Source organism: Hylobates moloch, unplaced genomic scaffold (assembly GCF_009828535.3).
Source record: "Hylobates moloch isolate HMO894 unplaced genomic scaffold, HMol_V3 SCAFFOLD_3, whole genome shotgun sequence".
In the NCBI taxonomy this organism is placed as follows: Eukaryota; Metazoa; Chordata; class Mammalia; order Primates; family Hylobatidae; genus Hylobates; species Hylobates moloch.
In genome coordinates, this window is record NW_026652278.1 from 100,389,812 (window position 1) to 100,411,589 (window position 21,778).

The following is a 21,778-nucleotide window of genomic DNA, read 5'->3' on the forward strand; positions in this document are numbered from 1 at the left end:
CGCACCCAGACCTTTCCTGCTTTCTCTTGTGGGCATTTAGTGCTATGAATTTCCCTCTACACACTGCTTTAAATGTGTCCAGAGATTCTGGTATGTTGTGTCTTTGTTCTCATTGGTTTCAAAGAACATCTTTATTTCTGCCTTCATTTCGTTATGTACCCGTAGTCATTCAGGAGCAGGTTGTTCAGTTTCCATGTAGTTGAGCGATTTGAGTGAGTTTCTTAATCCTGAGTTCTAGTGTGATTGCACTATGTTCTGAGAGACAGTTTGTTATAATTTCTGTTCTTTTACATTTGCTGAGGAGTGCTTTACTTCCAACTACGTGGTCAATTTTGGAATAAGTGTGATGTGGTGCTGAGAAGAATGTATATTCTGTTTATTTGGGGTAGAGATTTCTGTAGACGTCTATTAGGTCCGCTTGGTGCGGAGCTGACGAGACAGAAAGTTAACAAGGATATCCCGGAATTTTTTTTTTTTCTTTCTCTATCGCCCAGGCTGGAGTGCAGTGTCGGGATCTCCGCTCACTGCAAGCTCCACCTCCTGGGTTCATGCCATTGTCCTGCCTCAGCCTCCGGAGTAGCTGGGACTACAGGCGCCTGCCACCGCGCCTGGCTAATTTTTTGTATTTTTAGTAGAGACAGAGTTTCACCATGTTAACGAGGATGGTGTTGATCTCCTGACCTCGTGATCCAACCACCTCTGCATCCCAAAGTCCTGGGATTACAGGCGTGAGCCACCACGTCCAGCCAAGTGTTTTCCTTTCAAAATTCATCTTTTTATGAGAAACCTTAAATATTAAACATCTAACCATGTAGGTAGTAAAACCATGCTTAGCAACAGATTCTACAAATTTAGTCAGATGTTCTTTTTGAGCCCTGATGACATACAAGTGTAAATTAATTCATATTTCATTGATCTATCAAAATGTTTCAGTTCTCACTTGTGTCAGGTTCTATATATACAACGATCTTATATTTTAAATAAATAAATAGACATGTAATCTGACAAATGCATATATGAGCATAAATATATGCACACATACAGATATATGTACACACATATGTGTACACATACACACAGAACCCTTGAAATAGGGATAGTCCCAGAGTAGCATTTTATACCTTATGTATCATATGTGCTCCCCTACACTAGTGGCTTTCAACCAGAGGCAGTTTTGTCCCACAGGGGATATTTGGCAATGTCTGTAGACACATTCGGTTTTCACACTGGCAGGGTGTGTTGCCACTGGCATCTAATGGATAGAAGCCAGAGGTGCTGCTGAACATCTTACAATCAATAAGACAGCCCCCACAGCAAAGGCCTATCTGGTCCCAAATATCTGTAGTTCCAAGGTTGAGAAACCTTGTTCAGCATAGTGGTCTGAGGCATCAGATAAGAGGAAAATCATACTCTTCATTTTATTCCAAGCAATTGACGGGAAAAAAAGAAAAAAATGCTTATCTTCACAATTGCATTTTAATGTCATCGGTCAAAACTGGTTACATTGCTACCTAAGAAGTAACTTCCATTGTGAAACCTTTACACACTTTAGAAAGGAGAGACATATCTATTCTTTTCTATTATTAGTCCGTCAGTGGTCTTTTATTTTCACTATCCTAGGCATTTTCCCACAGTATCAGGGAAAAACTGCCAGATGATGTGAGAAAAATTATGATAATTCTGACTTTACCTATTCAGAAAATAAAAGTTGCTGTAGTTTCCAGAGCAATATTTTGTGTATTTCACATACATCAAAAAGAAAATGTGGTTACATGTTTTAGTATAGCTTGTCTATTTTAAACAAAACTATTACGAAGACAAATAGCAATCTAATTTATATACAGCAGGAGCTGAGTGTGGTGGCTCAGGCCTGTAATCCCAGCACTTTGGGAAGCCAAGGCAAGACCGTGTCTCTACAAAAATTAAAATTAAAAAATTAGCCAGGCATGGTGGCATGTGCCTGTACTCCCAGCTACTTAGGAGGCTAAGGTGGGAGGATCACCTGAGCCTAGGAATGCAGTGAGCTATAATCTCAACACTATACTCCTGCCTGAGAAACAGAGTGGGACCCTGTCTCTTTCTAAGAAAATAAAAAATAAAAAAATTTACATACAGCAGTAAGGTCTACATTTTGCTTCCATATATGAATATTTTGCTTCAAGTTGATAATTTATAGATGATAATAGAACTTTGTAGTTGAAGAGACCGTGGAATTTATTTTCCCATTTCCTAATATCACATTTCATCAAATATAAAATGGCATTAATTGTAAGATGCCTTGTTATATTGTGTACCACTGAAAGAAAAGAAATGCCAACTGAATATGACATGCCCTCAATTGTAAGACACATCTCAATTTGAAAGACATCAAAATGTAAAAATGGTGCATATTAGAATTGATACAATATTATTCTTTACTATCATACCATTCCTTCTTTCTCAGATGAAAGCCATGTGTCAAGTTCTTCTCTGATAATGTAACAAGGCATACACATTGGACAAAACACATAAATGGTGAGAAAGCTAAATAAATAAACCAAAACCTTACATAACTCTAAGATTTCTTTTAAGCTATAGGTACAGTGGGTACTTTGCCAATTGGACAGGTTTTTAAAAATCCTACATTGTCTTGTTTTAGTCATATTTATTAAATGAGGAAGATTATAACAGATATTTAAATGAATAAAAATTAATTGGATCTCAATTAAATGGAAGTATTAGCAACTTTGTGTGAGGGAAGAGAATAGAGACAGAAGCTGCCACCTTGTACAAAAAGAGAGGTAACAGGATTTTTGTTTGGAAAAATAAACTTTACTACCTTGGGATCAGATTATATTTAAGCTAATTTGTGTTTCCTCTGAGCTCTACCTATAATGAAAGTAATAAAACTAGATGTATCCTATGATTGCTTTGAGGCACTCAATAATATCCTTGGGTATAAAAAAGAAATTCACTCATGGTTTCTATACTAGATTTGGCACTGTAGGAAAGAGGAGGGTGTGGAGGGGCGAAGCTGTGAAAGACTTAGCCAAGAGGATTAATCCTCTCCTAAACTGAAGAAGTATTTCATGGAACAGTCATCTACCCAAATATTTGTATAGGTCAAGTTTTTCTTCCTGTAGGAAGAAAGACTCAGGAGAATAATTGCCCAGCCAAAGTGGAAATTACACTATGTGTAATTTTAGTTTGTTACTAAACAAATTTTAGTTTATTACCAAAAGCTGAAAAGCAGATAAAGCAAGTAAAACAAGCCCCACTGATGCATATGACATTGCTGTGCTGGGAAAAGCTTCACAACGCTGCTGGCTGCAGACTCTCCCGAGCATAGCCCCAGTACTAGTGAACTGCCTATTTGCACATAACAGCCATCAAGCTGCCAAAGTTATCAAAATCCCAATGTGCTATCTTAGTAATTCTGCATAAATAACTCTTTGAACACCAAATGAGAACTGAACAGAGAAAACAGCCAGGGCCTAATGCTTCTGTACCAACCAAGTGCAAAATAGCATCAACAACATACGCCTTGGCATCACAGTATATTACAATGTAATCATAAAATGCAGTGTATGTTGAATCCAACAGCACTCTTAAGACTGAAAAAGGGTAGCCTTAAAATCTGAACCATGTGCAACAAACTGCTGCCTTTCTGGAGTTGAAAGTAACATTTGGCTTATCCAGAAGTTGAGGCTGGAAAATCAGTGTAGTGAGAGCCTCAGTTATCTCTCCAGACAGTAAGCATAACTCTTGTAATTTATTTTGCAGTTTGGGAAATCCCCTTTCTACTTCCAAATGCATATTCTAGAAAATGGGAGGATAATCCTGTACCATTGCTACACCACAACATATAACCCGTTTTTGAAATTTTAAAGCCAACTACAGAGGCAAATTGAAAACAGGTTGTTTTTAAAAGTAAGTAGGGAGCTTCCAAATGTCGAAACACGTATTCTCTTGAGAGAAATTATAGAGGTATACTGAGGCCCTTGGTCTAGAAATCTACGAAGAAACTTCATGTTGACTCCAAGTAAATCAGGAGGTCTTAAGTCCTGTAAACTCAGATTATGCTTATTCTTCTTTTGAAATGGAGTTCTCATTTCCATTATTAGTTTATGTACTTAACTCATTGTACATTGATAGGACTTTCTGTAAATATTCTGTGAGTAAATGATCATTATAAAGTCAAGCATGGAACATATGAACATGTTCTGCATTTATATAGCATTCATTAACTGATTTCAGCAGTGAATCAAATAAAACTTTACAAGTTAAAGCAACGCATTGGGCTAGGTATGATGGCTCATACCTGTAATCTCAACACTTTGGGAAGCCGAGGCAGGTGGATCACCTGAGCCCAGGAGGTCAAGACCAGCCTGGGCAACATGGCAAAACCCCATCTCTACTAAAACTGAAAAAGATAGCCAAGCATGGTGGCTCGGGCCTGTAGTCCTGGCTACCCGGGAAGCTGAGCTGGGAGGATCACTTGAGCCTGGGAGGTTGAGGATGCAGTGACCTGAGATCGTGCCACTGCACTCCAGCCTGGGCAACAGAGTGAGATCCTGTCTCAAAAAAAGAAATAAATAAAATAGAGTGACATATTGAATGATGTGCATCATCATGGACCTTTAGGGTTATAAGGAGTCATCTTGTCCAACCTCCTCAATTTACAGTTGAAGAAACTGAGAATTAAAGAGGCAACTCCTGCCTCTGGTAACACCCTAAGTCAAAGATATAGTCCAGGCTTGTACCAACATCTTCTGTTTCTAAGGCCAGTATTTCTACCATGACCCATTGCCATCACAAGCCTTCATAATGATTAGAAACAAAACTAAACCTCTATATAAGTTACAAATTACTATAAGTAAGATGACTTTAATACTAGTAAATGAAGACAGTTATGGCCAGCTGAGGATAGTATTTGGGAAGACAGAAGCTACAATACAAAAATATTTACTAAACTTCCTACGTGATGACAGTTCTTCATTTAGTTTTTACAGAATTTCAAAGGAGATACACATTACTCTTCATAGCTTAAAGATGATGTAACTGAGACTTAAAAGCCTCCACAGCAGAAGTTCATCTGAAAACCTTTTAATCTATAACCCAGGCAAACACCTCTCGGCTATTCCTGTAGGTAAGCCTACTCATCATTTTCAGCTCCTATAAGAAAGACATGGGATATGTTTGGCCTAGAGCAAAATGGTCATTTTTCTTACACTGTGTGAATTGCCCTCTTTTGTTGAAAGCAGAAATCTGTAATAGAATCACTGAAGGAGGTGTGTGGGTGTCTTGTGTGAGGGAAAGAAAGTGAAGTGAGCACTCAGGCAGTCAGTGAATCAGTGACACTAATGTTTGTTAGTTTCTAAAAAGAGATTTCCACACTATTGTGATCTTTCCTTTATCTCCCTATTGACTTTTCTTTCTTTTTTTTTTCTTAACCAAATACCAGGTCTAACATTCACTTGGTTTCCTCTTCCTCTGCATGTGACTCTCCCATATCATTTCCACAAGGTACTGGATTTATGTGTATCAGCCCTGCTTCCAAAACGTATTTGTTGACCATGTGGATAGGCCAATTAAGAGGTATACGGAAATCATCAAGTCTATTTCCACATTTGTATTATGCAGAAACTGATTTCCAGACAGGTATTACAGCCAGTCAGAGACAAAACTGAGACTTGAGGCAAAGTTCCGCCTCAAATTGAATACTCTTCTCACTGTACAACATACTTGGTTGCATTGTTGGCCCAAAAAGAGTAAGTGTATATCACTGCTATATCAAAGTATATTACTTAATTCAAGCCAATATCATCTTACACATTTTTAATGACAAAATTGGGGAATCAAGAGATAGAAATCAGCACAGGATGGTGGAAAGACTACACAGGCTTCATAGCTAGACAGATCTAAATTTTATTTTAGCTCCTTCATTTACTAGCTACATTAGCATGGGCAAGTTGCTCAACTTTTCTGAACTGGTTGCTACCTGAGAGTTCTAAGAATTAAATGCACTGAAATATATAAAGTATCTAATGTATAGTAGATGCTCAATAAGTATTGGTTTCCCTTAATTCCCACCCACCACAAAAGAGCTATTCCACTTCTAGCAAATTCCTTTAGCTATTTGGGTACCAGCTTCCTCAACTATAAAATGAGGAGAAACCAAAGGAATTCCAAATTCCCTCTCAGGCTAATTGAGAATTAATTCTTCAAAGGAATTTTAAAGAAACTCACCTTCTTTAAAATTCAACAAACCCTTAAGTACCTGCTAACCATCCTAGGCACTGAAAGATTCCAACCACCACCAGAGAGCTATCTATGCATTCAACAGAATGGGATCCAACTCCATAGTATTTTAAGTTCCATGAAGAAAAATCATTATGCAAACAAAAGAACCCTAGCTTTAAGGAAAAAAAATGCTTCAAGGATATTACAAACCTAATGTTAAAAGTAAAAATATTTTCAGGGTATATCTTAAATTATTACTCTCTCTTTTTTGCTAGGATGAAAAATGAGAACCAAGTGTTTATACTATAGATATGTAACAAAAGACTCAAGAAATTCTTAGTTAAGAGAAATGAGTGCCATTATTTCAAAGACAAAAAATGAGCAATAAACTTCTCTTCCCATATGTGTATTATGCTGGGTCTTAAATTTTAAGATACTTGTGTCATTCTGAAACACAAGTGAATAGAATTTATTCTGAGAGATTGTTTTACAGTGATAAACAGCAATATAAGAAGATATTTTTATGTTCAACTTCTTATAAGAAGTTCTGCATATTACTTTTAAAGTTCATGCTTTGGATTTATATTATCTAAAAATAAAATGTAATTTAATTTACATTAATTTAAATGTCTGAATCTTGTAAGTAAGACCTGGGAAAATATTAACCAATCTTAACTAAAAGTTTTTTCTCCTTTTCTCTTTCATAAGTAAACCATTATCCATGGATTTTCTGTTATATATAAAACTTTTTGCAAATAACACTTCACATGTTTAAAAGACTATTTCAAATCATGATCAGGGCTCCTAATCTGGTTTACCAAAAATTCATTTGAGGTTCACCTTATTACCATACCTGCCAAATACTATTCACCTATATTGTAGAATTTTAGAATGCATATCTTAGATGATAAAATATCATCAACAAAAAACCTTTTCCTTTTATGAGTATGAAGGTATACAGAAAGGGCCCATTTAAATATTATCTCAATAGATGAAATTAACTATGTAATCTCTTTTTTAAGTGACAGCTATTTTCTATGGGCTAATTTTTTTGGTTGTCATAAGTAATGATAGAGAATAAAGTATGTCCCCAACACAGGTTGTATACAGAGGTCCAGAGAGCCACAGATACCTGCGTTAGGTATATATTTATCAAGTATAGGATAAACCAGAGGCAGAAGGCCTGGATCCCATTTCTGTTGTTGCTACAAACTTGATACATGATTTTTGGACAAGTCACTTTATAGTTCTGTTTCTTCATCTATGAGACAACAAGTGGAAATATCCGATGCCTGTAAGACTTTCTTCTGGTTTCTACTGTGTGGACCCTCAATACAGCATTTGAAGGGCACAGGATATGGGGTCGAAGCACTCACAGGGGAGCACTTACCTTGTGATTCTACTGAAACAAGCCAGCTTCTATAGAGAGCCAGACACTAAATGGCTGGCTGTGTGCCTTGGCTGAAGAATACCATCTTTGTCTATAAAGGCACTTAAAGAAACAAACTATTTTCTAAACAGAGTGAAAAAACAGGGAGTGTCTGAGCCCTCTCAACCTGAGACTCTTCGTGTCCTCAGCCTTTCAACTTGGCTGCCAGAAGGCACTGAGTTCATTTAGGCAGCCTATGCTTTCTGATCCATATGATTAAGAGAGATAATTCTGAAAATGAATGGTTTTCATCCTCAGTTCCACAGTGGCCCTTGAAAATACATATATTTTACACAGTAACTACATTGTTTATAGCAACCCCTAGGACACCTTCATAGAACAGAGTTTGGAATGGTGGTACATATGATATGAAGTATGAAGTGGGCTTAAATCCTGGCTCTGCTATTTTACTGCTGTGCAATCTTAGGCAAGAAGCTGAACCCCTCTGGGCTTTAGATTCCTTTTCTGTAAAATAGGGAAAATAATAAAACCTAATTCATAAGGTTGTTGTAAGGGCTAATCAAGACAACGCATGCAAAGCAGTTAGCACAGAGCCTGACATAAAGTGAATGTTAGATGAAAAAGACAGAGAAATCCTGAGACTTGGGGCTCCCTAAAAAGACTCATATAAAGGCTACAAACTGTTTGCTGGCAGTGAATAGCATCTGCTGGTCTTTCCTCTTCTGAACAAACAGCATGGCAAAGATTCAAAGCTGGGCTCAGCTCTTACTAATAGGATCCTGCAGGAATTAGGAGGAAATGAGATTATCTTGAAAGTAGAAAAGAGTTAGTCTGGTTTAAGACAAGACCTTTAAAAGAGAAACACATACAAAGACACACACACATGCACTTAATACGATCATACAGAATCAGACAAAGAGGGTTATTATCCGTTATGCCTTCGCAAGTGTTGCCAACATTAAAAGCTACAGAACTTGATAACTGGATGGCTCCCTAGAGACTGTCTAGTTCAACTCCCTCACTGGACAGATAAGTAGCTGAGGCCCAGAGAGGTTAAGCAACTTGCTTGAGGTCATTCAGCAGTAAATGGCAGTACCAAGACAAACAAGCCTTCTGACCTTCCCCACTTGCCCACCCAGTACTTGATCTGGCATCTTTCAGCAGGTCAGCATCCTGTCCTTGCTGTGCCAGGGTATTTAAAAAATAAATAAATAATCCACACACAAAGGTTTCTCACTCTTGCCCAGGTTCCCAAAAAGTACAAAAGCAACCTCAGCCCCCAAGACCCTCTTTCCAGAGCCTTCCCTCATGGGACTAAGGGAAGATCTCAGTCCATCTTGGGCCCTCTCCTAAGCCCTCTTTGGTGTATCTACTCTTTCAGTTCTTTCCTCACATCTACTCTTAAAGGTTGCTTCTAGAAATTCCCCGTCTCAAAGGTCAGGCACTTCCCCAGGCAGAAGTTAAAACCTGTTAATTTGCAAATTCTCTGCTTCCCTCAAATGCTATAGTTTGAGACAGGAAATACAGACTCCCTTAAGTTTCCTCCAGTCTCCTTGAGTGAATTCAGTCACAGCTGATGCCTCGCTCCCGAATATAACTAGGTCCATTTATAAATCATGTGAGTGTGTGAAGGGCTGGAGAACCCTTAGGTATGCCTAAGACAGGGAAGAGGAGGAAAAGGCCACCAAGGAAGGGAAGATCAATTGCGGGGAGAGGGGAGACCGGTAGAAGGAGCACCCTGACCAAACTGCAAAGTCTGGATCCCAGAGACAGCTAGCTGCTGGGACTGACTCACCGCTGAGGGGCCGGAACTGCGAGGAGATGGCACAGTTTTAATTATAAGCTCTGACTAACAACAGACCGGTGCCCCCAACTGCACACGTAGGAAGCAGGCAGAGGCTACCCCAAAGTGGCAGAAACAAGGAAATCTCTGTTCCTCCTGCTCCCTTTTCGCCTCTCATCTGAGGCTTGCCACTCCGCGGACACACCCGGCGCTCGCCAAGTTGTCGCATCGCCCCCAGTGGGGAACGCCCCTCCCTGCTCGCCCGACAATTGGAGGGAAGCACAGAGCAGCGGGGGTGTCTCCGTCCTGCCAAGGGCTGCCTGTCCCTCGCCCCGTGCGGGGAAACTGGTCCGAGAGAATGCATGACTTTCCCCGAGCGCCGGAAGCTGACGGGCGTGGGGCGCTTCTCGCCCCCAAGCTCCCGCGCCCGCGTGGGGCGTCCCTCAGCCCGGGTCTCTGCTCTGAAGGTGAGAAGCGTTCGTGTCACAGCCAAGCGTTCCTTCCCCACACGTGCACCCACCCGCAAGACCGGAAGGAAAGCTTCGCTTTTGCCTTCCCCCCTGCCCCCCGGCCCTCCCTACCTGAATTCCAGGACCAGGTTAGGCTGCCGCCCGTACAAGGCAGAGGAAAGAGTAACCAGCCACCCGGGCTTGTAACTCCCGTTCTCGCACTCCAGATAAGGCGGAGACCACTTGACGTGGCTCTTGTCCCCGCCGAGCCCGTCCTTGCGCCGCCAGCTGTGGCCCAGGCCCCGGGGCCCCTGATTGGGGCCGCGGCGGTGTAAGTGGGACCTCCACCTGCGCCGGAGGCCGTGGAACCACTCCGTCTCCAGGGTGGCGTTGGCCAGGTGGGGTGCGGAGGAGGACAGGTCTTGGAGCAGGATGTGGCTCTCCTCGCGCGTGGCCTGGAGGAAGACCTGTGGGGCCGGCGCGGATAGCGACTCGGTGCTGAAGGTGATGGCCGCCCGGGAGATGCTGGGCTCGCCCTCCAGAAGGCTCCGCACCAGCGCCTGGTACCAGTCCAGGTCGTCCTGCAAGTTCTGCTCCCGCGACTTATTGCTCTGCAGCATCACGTTGAGGAAGTTGGTGGCGTGTGTCAGTATGTCCAGCGCCCCATGCAAGGAGGGATGCGCGCTGGCCAGGGCTGGCCACTTCCCCTGCAGGCCCGCCAACTCGTAGCGGCCGGAGCAGTTGGCTCGCTTCAGCTGGTGGGAGTCCCCGGTGTAGAGGTAAGAGGCCACGTCCATGGGCACCTCCTCGGCGAGTTTCTGCGCCAAGATGGTGCCATCGGTAGAGCGGCTCCAGGGAGCCGAGGAGTCCGAGGCAGAGGCTCGAGCCGGCTGCTGGGCGTGCGGCTTCCCCCTCGGGGTCCTCTCTCGAGGGGAATCCGGCCTTCCTTGGGGGTCGCGGCTAGCGCCAACAGCTCCCAATCCCAGCTGAGTGAGCAGGAGGCAGAGGAGTAAGGGGTAAGCCATGGCTCCCATCTGCCTCGCAGAGATTAGAGGAGGGAACGGGGGGCGGGGGGGGAATCACTTTTTAAATTTGGACCGTCAGTTTCTCAACAGTCAGACTTTTTCGAGGAGTCTTCCCCCTTCTCCAGATGGCACCCAGTCCAAAGGACTAGAAAATAAGAATGTTTCGAGATTGGCACCGGGTGCCTAGGCTACCGTCGCAGAAATCAAGTCACCTGTGGCAGCGCTGGCCGTACCCGCTGCGCGAGGGGCCGGCTGGGGATTACGCACCTCGCAGCCTGGAGCCGAGCGGGTTACATGGCCTCGCGCTCCCAGCGGCTGGAGTCTGCCCGAGTCCGTCTCTCGGCCCGGCTGCCGCCACCGCCGCTCTCACTGAGGCGCGTTCAGAAGCTGCTGCTGCTGCTGCTGCCGCCGCGGCCGCCGAAGACGCTGCTCCATAGTCTCACCCGCCGCAGGTCGTTCCCGCCTCCCGGCTCTGGCTCCTCCTCGACCGCTTCGCCCGGAGGCGCGGGGCGCGCACCCAGACCCGCACCGCGAGCGCAGCCGCGACTCCCGAGGAGCGAAGACGTCCTTTAAGACGTTCGTCTCTCCGGAGTAGCGAAGGCCGGGCGGCTGGTTAATTGCAGCCTTTAGGTTTGGCCGCAAACCACACTCCAGCCTCTCTCCCTGCTCCCTCCTCGGGGGAGGAAAGCCAGTTTAAAGAGGCAGCTTGGCCGCAACCAAACCCTTGTAGGGCGGCTGCAAGTCGTCTTATCCCCTGTTTGGTCGGCTCCTCTGTCAATCAGCCGACTGCCATTTGTGGGGCCGGGGCGGGAGCTGTCCAGTGCTGAACCCGAGGCGGCCCGCGGGCGGCGGGGGCGCGGGAGGCAGCCTGCCGAGTCCTCGCACCCACTCGCGTTCCGGATGACTCGGAAACCTGCGTGGGTGGCGTAGGGTGGGCGGGAGAGGGGGGAGAAGCAGAGATTCGGTGGCTCAGAGCGAAGGAAACTTGGACGTACTGAGGAGGAGGGTGTTGGCGTCTCGCATGCTTAGTTAAATCAGCCTTTTGCCTGGAAAAGAGAGAGAAGGGAGTAGTTTTCATTTCTAGGTGAAATTGGACAGAAGGGACATAGGATGGAGACGTGTCCTCCTGAGCATCTGCTCATTTTAGGCAAATTATCAAATCATCTTCCTTGTTGTCAGTTAAAGAAATGATTAAAACATACTTGTCTAGGCTCATCTTAGCTGAGGGAGTAATGGAGAAATCTACCAGCTGTGCTTTAAGGAGAGAAAAAAAAAAAGTCATATTTAAGGAATCTCTGCTTGGGGGCCAGAATGGAGGGGAACCTGTAAAAATGTATGCAAGTAAAGATGTGTAAGGGAGAGAGCAAGGGGAAGGACTCATGAGCTGTGGGAGAATGAGAAGGAGCCTGTGTTGAGTGAGAAAGGAAATCGTCCTGACTGGGAGTTCCTGGAATTAAGAGATAAGAACTAAGACTTCTATTTAGCGAAAGGTTGGGATATCCCAGCAGAAGAAAGAAGAACTGAGCAAGTATGCCAAGTTCCCCAAATTATTGGTAAATTTCTTAACACAATCTAATTGATGTTTTGACGCTCATTAGAGAATTTGTCTTCTGACACTCCAAAAGTAGACTGGTACCAGAAAAGTAGTGTTTTGCGCAGCTAGCTCCACTTTCCATATGCACCTCTATTTTCAAATTCCCCAAGAAAGACGCAAATAGAAAATCTCCAACTTACTTTAATTCCCAACTAACAAAAATGTCCCTCATGGCATTCTAAGCAGGCACTGCATAGATTCACTGTACTATTTCATGTCATCCTTCCTATTGAGAAAATACTTAAGGACTGGAATGTAAGCTCCAAAAGAGCAAAAATCTTTGTCTGCATTGGTCACTGAGGTACCTTGAGCACCCAGAACACTACCTGGCACATAGTAGGCTTTGACTAAATAGTTGCTAAAATAGTGAATGAACGGGAAGATCATGATGATGAAGCTAACTTAAAAATCAATCTCCTCACCCAAGAAGAGAAGTCTGCCTGACACACCAGTGATGAGGGTTTTTGGAAGAAGACACAGCAACCAGTTTTTCAAACCGCAGTGGTTGGTCTCCAAATGAGTTTTTATAGTTATGCAAAGAGTGGTTATTAGATTTGTATTTACTTACAAGTAGATTTCATGTTCATATCCGACTTTTTGTTTAAATTTTGCTTTGCAATGTATGCTCCTATGCTAAGTAAAGGTCATCCCAGTTTAGTGCTCTGCCACAATATGGGTGGCAATAATAACAGAAAGAGTTTCTGCTTATTTAATGTATCAAAGAATACACTATGGTATTCCATTTACTTAACCATCTAAAGGCCGAAGCATAATTTCCTCATTCATTGATCCTTTTAGAGAACTTACATAACTTATTCACAATTCTTTAAAATCCTCTAGTATCTAACTTAAAAAAGAAGACATAATTGTATTAGTAGATCCTTCTGTAAGTAATCAAATGAACTAAGCACAATCAAAAGACCTGGATTCTGGTTCTAGCTTTATTTTAAAGGAAGATATATGACCACTGGCAAGACATTTAAAATTTCTGTGTCTTGGGACACAAACTGTGTGTGGGCCTCGGGATTTCACATTGAGGTTGTACTGGGGAGGCACCTGAGCTAGTCTCCCAGGGTACCAATCCTTTCCCAAGTGCACATCTAATGAGAAAGATGCAGACTGTGAGAGACTCTTGCAATTCTAGTATTCCCTTCAATGGATCCCCTTCAACCTACATTGCCAAACAGCTGGGATGAGCTAGTTGGATCTAGAACAGCACTGCCCAATAGAAATACAATGTGAACCAGAACTAGGATCCTTATAAATAATTTCAAATGTTCAAATAGCACATTAAGATAGTAAAAAGAAAAAAGAGTGAAATTAATTTTAATAATAAATTTTATGTAACCCAATATATCCAAATTTGTATCATTTCAATAAGTAAATAATGTAAAAGTATTAATGATATATTTTACACTTTTTAAACTAAGTCTTCAAAATCTGATGTGTATTTTACACTCACAGCATAAGGCACTTCACACTAGCCACATTTCAAGTGCTCACTAGCCACCCGTGGCCACAGGCTACCCTAGAGTGCAAGCTCTAGAAGACAGTCCATTGCAGTCCAGAGTGCTAAGAAATCTAGGTCCATGCAAGATAAGGCACAAAGTTCCAAATGCTCTAGGAGTTTTGGTCCATTTAATAGGTCTGGAATCAAGGTAACTGAGTAGGTAGATAATCCTATGTCTATGTTAGTGTCTATCAATAAAGAAAATAATCCAAAAGAGGTTCTTTTAAGGGATCAAGTTTTGACACACACACTCACACACACACACACTCCTCAAAGCAGACTACAAAATTCTACACCATCTTGCATAAGACATAGTCATTCATTCAACCAATGTTCATTGAGCCTCTACTATGTATCAAGTATTGTGCTTGGTACTGGGACAAAATAGGCACATCTTCTGTCTACGTGGCTCTTACAGCCAAGTGGGTAGAGAGAGAGAGCTAGAGATAAAAATGCAAACAAATAAATAAGACAATAGCATGTTGTGATAAGTACCATGAAGAAATAAATACTGCGAAGTGATAAAGGGTGCAAGGTACAGGAGCAGAGAACATATATAAAGAGATAAAGGAAAGAAAGACTATGAGGAGGTGACAATTGAGCTGAAACCCTAAGAATGAGGAGTAACTGCCTAGGTAGTACATAGTAGTGAACCAGATAAGTGTAAGATGGGAAGAAACTTACCTTAAGTAGAGGGAGTAGTGAATGGATGCGCTAAGAATACAAATATTCTATCCTTAGCAGGAAAGGCAAGTGGAAAAAAATAAATGCAATATGCTAACGGTCATATGTAATAAGAATAGAACCAAAAATTGACACAAAGGAAAATCATTTTATAAGATAAGACAGGAAGTGGGGCAGGGATGATTATCTCCCTCTCCTAATTATAGAAGCATGCTTTGTAGATAGAAATAAATATCCCTATGCATTCCTCAAAATTAAGAGCTAAGTTGTCTAAATGAACATTTATACTGTGTAGGAGCTTTATTGTATTTTAATAGAACTATGGGTACATGACCTATGACCCTGGGTGGCAAAGCCCAAGGAGTTTTTCAACACAGCCTGAAAAGTCAATCTAATTGCTTTAGAACAACCAAATTTGCACTGATGAAAAACCAGTATGTAATGGACATATGGGTTATTAGTTGTCTTTATATGATTGATTTATCACTATTATAAAGAGGAAGATGTGACATTAACATATCTTTAAATAAAATAAAGGTCACAAACTACTGAAATCATATTTTATGTGAGCAGTATAGGTTGAGTTCTAAAAAATATTTAAATGCAGCTTTAAATCATTTAAATAAGCAAGGATTAAGACTACAGGACGTGGTGAAAGGGCACTGGATTGGCCATTGAGAGACTCAGCTCTAACTGGTTCTACCATTTTCTAATCATGTGACTCTTGACAATTTTTTCAACCTCCTGAGCCCTTTCTCTGCATCTAGAAAATAGGAGTTCTGTTCAGATACACAATCCACAACTAGAATAATTACAGCTAAGTGTGAATCATAGTCTATGCATATTTACCAGGAACTCATTGTTCTTGTCCTCCCAGATTTATAAGGTAAAGGTTATTTTTAGATTAAATAATAATGGATCTCAGTAAACAAAGTAGCACAACTCTGGTCAAATTTCTGATAATGTAAATAAAACTACAGACAATATTTTTTTTAATATAACACAAAATCAGAAATCTAGTTCTTACTCCTGAGTCGACTGAGACTGGCTTTCTCTAAGTATGTTATCCCTGTGTCTCATGTGCTCATTTGCAAAATGAAGATTATAGTCTTTGTTATCCAAGAGTAATGGTTTTGAAATTTCAGGATGCAGAAGTATCACCAAAGAATTCTAATTTTTGATCTGGGTGAGACTTTAGCATCTGCATTCTCAGGTGATTCTGATACAAATGATCCATGAAACACATGGTGAGAAATACTGCCCTCAGCCAAGGAAAATAACTCTAAGATATTAGGAGAAAAGTCGTTTCGTCGTTTTTGTTTTTTGTTTTGTTTTGTTTTGTTTTGGTAAACACAAAGGCTTACTATCAATTGTGAAACGTAGCCTGTGAAAAAATAAAACCAGTAAAAAGTATTATTATTATTATATTTATATAGCACTTACAGTGGCCAGGTATTATGCTAAGGATTTTACATACTTTAGCTCATTTAATCTTTATTATAACACTGTAAGTTTGGTACTGTTTCCATTTTACAGATAGGAATCAAACAGCCCAAAAAATAAATTGCCCTAATTCACCCATCTGGCTCCAGATGTCATGCTCACAATAATCAGACCAGTGACTCGCGAATGTTTATATATTGGATTCACCTGGAGATGTTTAGTCAGCACACAGATTAGTGCCCCCTACTCCCAAAATTGCTGATTCAGTAGTCTGGAATAGGGCCTGAGAATCCGCATTCTTAACACATTTCCAGTGATGTTAGCATCACTGCTGGCCCAGGGATCACACTTTGAGGACCACTGCCCTGTACCATGCTTTTTACCATTATAATCTGTTGCCTCTATATGCTTACACGTTTCCATATATTTTACATGGAAAAAGGAGAAAGTCAACATGAATGAATGAAAAGATGCCTCAAATCTGCTAAGAAAAAAAATCTCTCTAGTTTGTCTATTTCCAACTTAGAAAGCTTACCCAAGATATTTATGTTTTTCACTTAGCAATTTATTCTCATCTGCCTCCAGTTTACCCTTAAACTCTTACTCCCTGTCGGCATCACTTCTAACAACACTCCAGCTCTTTCTGCAGTTATCTCCTATGCTTTTCACTATGAAGACTTGACTTGGGCAGTCCCTGAATTCTCAATGAAATGTTTTGTTTTTGTTGTTTTTTTTAAGTACAACTAAAAACAGTATCATTTCCATAATCATTGGGGCTTTGACCCAAATTGCTAGTTTCCTCCATCTTCTCCCCATCACACAAAATTGATTGGTAGGCCGGGCGCGGTGGCTCACGCTTATAATCCCAGCACTTTGGGAGGCCGAGGCAGGTGGATCACGAGGTCAGGAGATCAAGACCACGGTGAAACCCCGTCTCTACTAAAAATACAAAAAAATTAGCCGGGCGTGGTGGCGGGCGCCTGTAGTCCCAGCTACTCGGAGAGGCTGAGGCAGGAGAATGGCGTGAACCCGGGAGGCGGAGCTTGCAGTGAGCCGAGATTGCGCCACTGCACTCCAGCCTGGGCGACAGAGCGAGACTCCGTCTCAAAAAAAAAAAAAAAAAAAAAAATTGATTGGTAAACCCAAAGACATCTCAAGAACTTTCCAACCACAAGGGAAGAAAACACTAGGAGATGGTATTTATGTAGGAAAATCCTGAATGTGCTAAGGCAAAACATTTACCTAAATGACTTTCCATGTCATTGACCTGACATGCAGTGCAGTTAAGGGCCAATATACCATTTACTAAAAATTATAGCATATTATGGACAGCCCAACTCCATTCAATCCAAAGACTGACTCCCTTTCCCACCAAGAAATAAAAGCAACCAAAACTTTGAAACAAAATCTACTGAAAAAAATTGATCTTGTGGATAAGAAGAGATGAGAAATGGATTACTTTTTTTTTGCTCAATTTTGCCTGCCTCCCTCACTGGAGGGAAGCACATCACACCTGAAGTATATGTAGGTTGTTAGAGCCCATTACATTGTTCCCATCAGCATATTACCTTGGGTGTCTTGGGGGTTTATTTCATAATCAATGTTAAGCTTTCCGTCTTAACACAGGAGATTTGGAAAGTTGGGAACTTCAAGTATTCGGGACTGTTACCGGAAGGACAGGCCATGAGGTCCTTGGCGTTTGGAACAAAGAATTGAACAAAACACACAAACAAGTGTTAATAACAAAGGAATAAACCACAGGAATGAAACAGCAAAAGCGGGGATTTATTAAAGCAAGGAAGCACTCCACAGGGTGGGAATGGGCCCCAGCAAGCGGTTCAAGGGCCCAGTTACAAAGTTTTCTGGGTTTTAATTACTCCTTTTGAGGTGCCTATGGGCTCCCCCTTATCTGGATGGCGGATTTGGTCCGTGGCTAAAGGCTGAGGTGAATTGGCACCCTATGCAGATGACGGGATGGTCCATACTTGGCCTATGCCAATCCAGGGCACTTTCCTTTCCATCTGAGCCCTGGTGGACTGGGGAGGGTTGCAGGGAGAGTAGCCTTTGATCCTCTGCTACTCTGGTGTGGGGAGATGGGGTTTTTCCTTTTGGTTCAGCTTTAGGAAGTCAGCACCAACTTGCCTTAAGTTCCCTGCCTCCAGACCCTATTCTCCTGCCTCAGGACCCGCCTATATGATGTGTGCACATCTCGCACACACACAGGACACACTAATGACAATTCTTCATTGATAAAGAGCAGAAACGTGTGTGACAACATGGATAAACCTGGAGAACATTATGCTGACGTGAAATACGTCAGCACAGAAAGACAAACACCACATGATCTCACTTGTATGTGGAATCTAAAAAAGTCTCACAGAAGCAGAAAGTAGAATGATTGTTACCAGGGCCTGGGGTGGGGCCAGGGAATTGGGGAGATAGTGAAAAGATACAAAATGTCAGTTAGACAGTAGGAATAAGTTCAAGAGATCCATTATACAACATGGTGACCATAGCTAACAATAATGTATTGTATACTTAAAAATTGCCAAGAGAGTAAACTTTAAGTGTTATTACTATAAATAAATGCTAAATATGTAAGGTAATGCAAATATTGAATAATTAAGGTGGTGGCTTATACCTGTAATCCTAGCACTTTGGGAGGCTGAGGCGGGCAGATCACTTTATTCCAGGAATTTGAGACCATCCTGGCCAACATGGCGAAATCCTGTCTCTACTAAAATTACAAAAATTAACCAGGCATTGTGACGGGTGCCTGTAATCCCAGACTACTTAGGAGGCTGAGGCAAGAAAATCACTTGAGTCTGGGAGGTAGAAGTTACAGTGAGCCACGATCATGCCACTGCACTTTAGCCTGGGCAAGAGATCGAGACTCCGTCTCAAAAAAAACAAAGTTGAATAATTCAATTTAGCCATTCTACAATGTATACATATCTCAACACATCATGTGGCATACCATAAATATACACAATTTTTGTCAATTTAAAAAAATAATAAAAAGCAGAAATTATAAATCCAAACTTACAAAGATCAGGTTAAAATAATAGGAAGCTGCTTGTAAAATGTTTACTATTTTTAAAAATTGAGGGAAAATAATCCCGTAGTGTTGATTTTGTTCAGATTTCAGATATTATCTTGATTTTATTTTATCTTATTACATTTTTTTTTATAGAGACAAGGTCTCACTATGTTGCCCAGACTGATCTTGAACTCCTGGCCTCAAGCAAATCTCCCACTTCGGCCCCCCAAAGTGCCGTGGCTACAGGCATGAGCCCCTGCACCTAGCCCAGGTATCATCTTAAAGTTAGGATTGTATGAAATAACAAAACAAAGAAACAAACATATCACAGAAATATGTTCTAACAAAATGTTGCGAAAAAAGAAAAAATTACTGCATATGTCCTGATGGAAATATCTTCAGGCTAAGAAAATGGACTATTACCGAGGTATGAGTCAAAACAGAAAACTGTTTTGTAGATATATAGTTGTATTTTAACTGTAATATTATGTATGCCTAAAAATGTTTCCTCCAGACCTCTGCTGTCCCTAAAGAAAAAATAATGGTGACAAATTTACTTTCAGTTTTTTTTAATCTAACCTCTAGTCAATTGGTCTCTCCTCCTTCTCCTTCCTCTCCTCCTCCTCCTTCTTCTCCTCTTCCTTTTCCTCCTCCTTCTCCCTCTATTCTTTTTCTTCCTTTTTCTCTGACAAGCATCAAGTGCTCAATGAGAAATTAGCTGTAAGTGTGAATTGTCCCCAAGGGAAGGGAAGAGAGGGAACTTCCATATCTGTGAAGTACTTATTAAAATGTACTAAAAAGTGGCTTGTTTTGATTGCTTTGGGTGCTGTCATTAAAGTAGGTCTGATGCAGAAGCCTCACTGCTGTGGCCTATATAAATCATTTCTACTTGTCACTTTGATGTACGCTTTGGAATGAACAGTTTCGGGCAAAATTTTGCCTGCTGTTTACCAACAGCTCTCTATTCAGACACACAAGAATTTTAGAGTTTTGGTACAACAAGCTTTCAGCTCCCTTTGTTCTCTGTGTCAAAGAAGGTTCTTCAATAGTAGGACTGACTTCAAGCATACGTGACCGTCACTCATCACAATATCTGGGGAGGCATGAGTTCTTTTAGAGCACTATACAGAAATAATAAGTTCTTATATATTGCATCAAAAAACACAAGCTAGAGGACAGAGGGCAAAAAAGAGAAACAATTTTCAAGAATCCACAGTGTCATGAGTACCAAATGTGATTAAAACGTAACCGTTTCAACTGGTTGTTTTTATATCCCAAATCACATTTTTTTAAGTAAATAGTTAAAACTTGCCAGGCACAATGGTATGTTCCTGTATTCCCAGCTACTCAAGAGGCTGAAACGGGAGGATCACTTGAGCCCAAGAGTTTGAGGCTGGCCTATGCAACATAGTGAGACTCTGTTTCTTAAAAAATAAAATAAAATTTAAGGAAGACAAAAAAAGTGATAAGAAAGCTCTCTGAATGTCAAGGTTGTTTTCATTGAAATGGATTAACCAAGAAATGAAAAGAATCTCATTTCTTGAAGAATCAGTTGTGGTCTCCAGTAAAACAATATCCATGTATCAGAAATGAGCTCTATTTAATTCTGACTAGATTGACAGGTGAACCAAATAACCATGGGAATCCATCCCTTTCCTACTGTTCTATGATAGACTAAGGAATACATCCTATTATGTCCACACAAACAGGAAAACTAATAAATATATATATTCAACCGTAATACTTGTTTTAAGCATCAGAATCCAATCTATCTTTGCCACCACTTCTCTCATGCCACATTTTTCAACCTGACATTTAAGACCATTTACTGATTTTTTTTTTTTTTTTTTTTTTTTTGCTTATCCCACCAGTTCTCCACTACCTTTTGGAGATTCACCATTCCAACGAAGTTAACCTGTTTACACTCTCCCATTATAAGTTATTTGCACACTCCAGTCCTATGTCTGCCTTTGTGGAAACTAATTCTATTGAGAAAACTTTCACAAATACACGTTTCCTCTTCTTAAAACCTTTAACAACTACCAACTCTCTGAATAGACATATATCCAAAGACAATATATAAGTGGCTAATAAGTGTATGAAAAGATATTCGGCCTCATTAGTGATTAGAAAAGTGAAAATCAAAACATCGAGTTCAAGTTGGTGTTTGAAAAAACAACAAAAAAAGAAAATCAAAACAATAATGAGATACCATTACATATTTTCTAGAAGGACTATAATAAATAAGATAGACAATAACAAATGTTGGTAGGAATGTGGAGAAACAGGAACCTTCATAGAGCAGATGGGAATGTAAAGTGCATATCCACTTTAGAAAACAATTTAGCTGTTTCTCAAAAGTTAAACAAAAGCTGACAAATAACCCAGCAATTCCACTTTTAGGCACTTACCCGAGAGAAATGAAAACATATGTCCACACAAAGGTGTGGATGTGAATGTTCACAGCAGCATTGTTCATAACAGCCAAAAACTGGAAACAGCCTAAAGGTCCATCAACCAGTGAATGGATAAAGAAAATGTGGTGCAGCCATGTAACAAAATACTATTCTGCAGTAAAAATGAACAAACCACTAACCCATGCAGCATCATGGGCACAGCTCAAAAATATTATGCTAAC

The 21,778-nt window shown here is 41.1% G+C and overlaps 1 protein-coding gene across 1 annotated transcript in view; it reads right to left on the bottom strand.

Annotated features, from left to right (window-relative positions):
* Positions 1 to 11,552, bottom strand: part of GPR158 (G protein-coupled receptor 158) — a 400,375-nt gene extending 388,823 nt beyond the window's left edge. Inside the window, exon 1 of the mRNA XM_032144948.2 lies at positions 9,977 to 11,552. Within this exon, the coding sequence (XP_032000839.1) occupies positions 9,977 to 10,878 (902 nt within the window). The 5' untranslated portion in view covers positions 10,879 to 11,552. The remainder of the gene's footprint in view (positions 1 to 9,976) is intronic.
* Between the last annotated feature and the right edge of the window lie 10,226 nt (positions 11,553 to 21,778).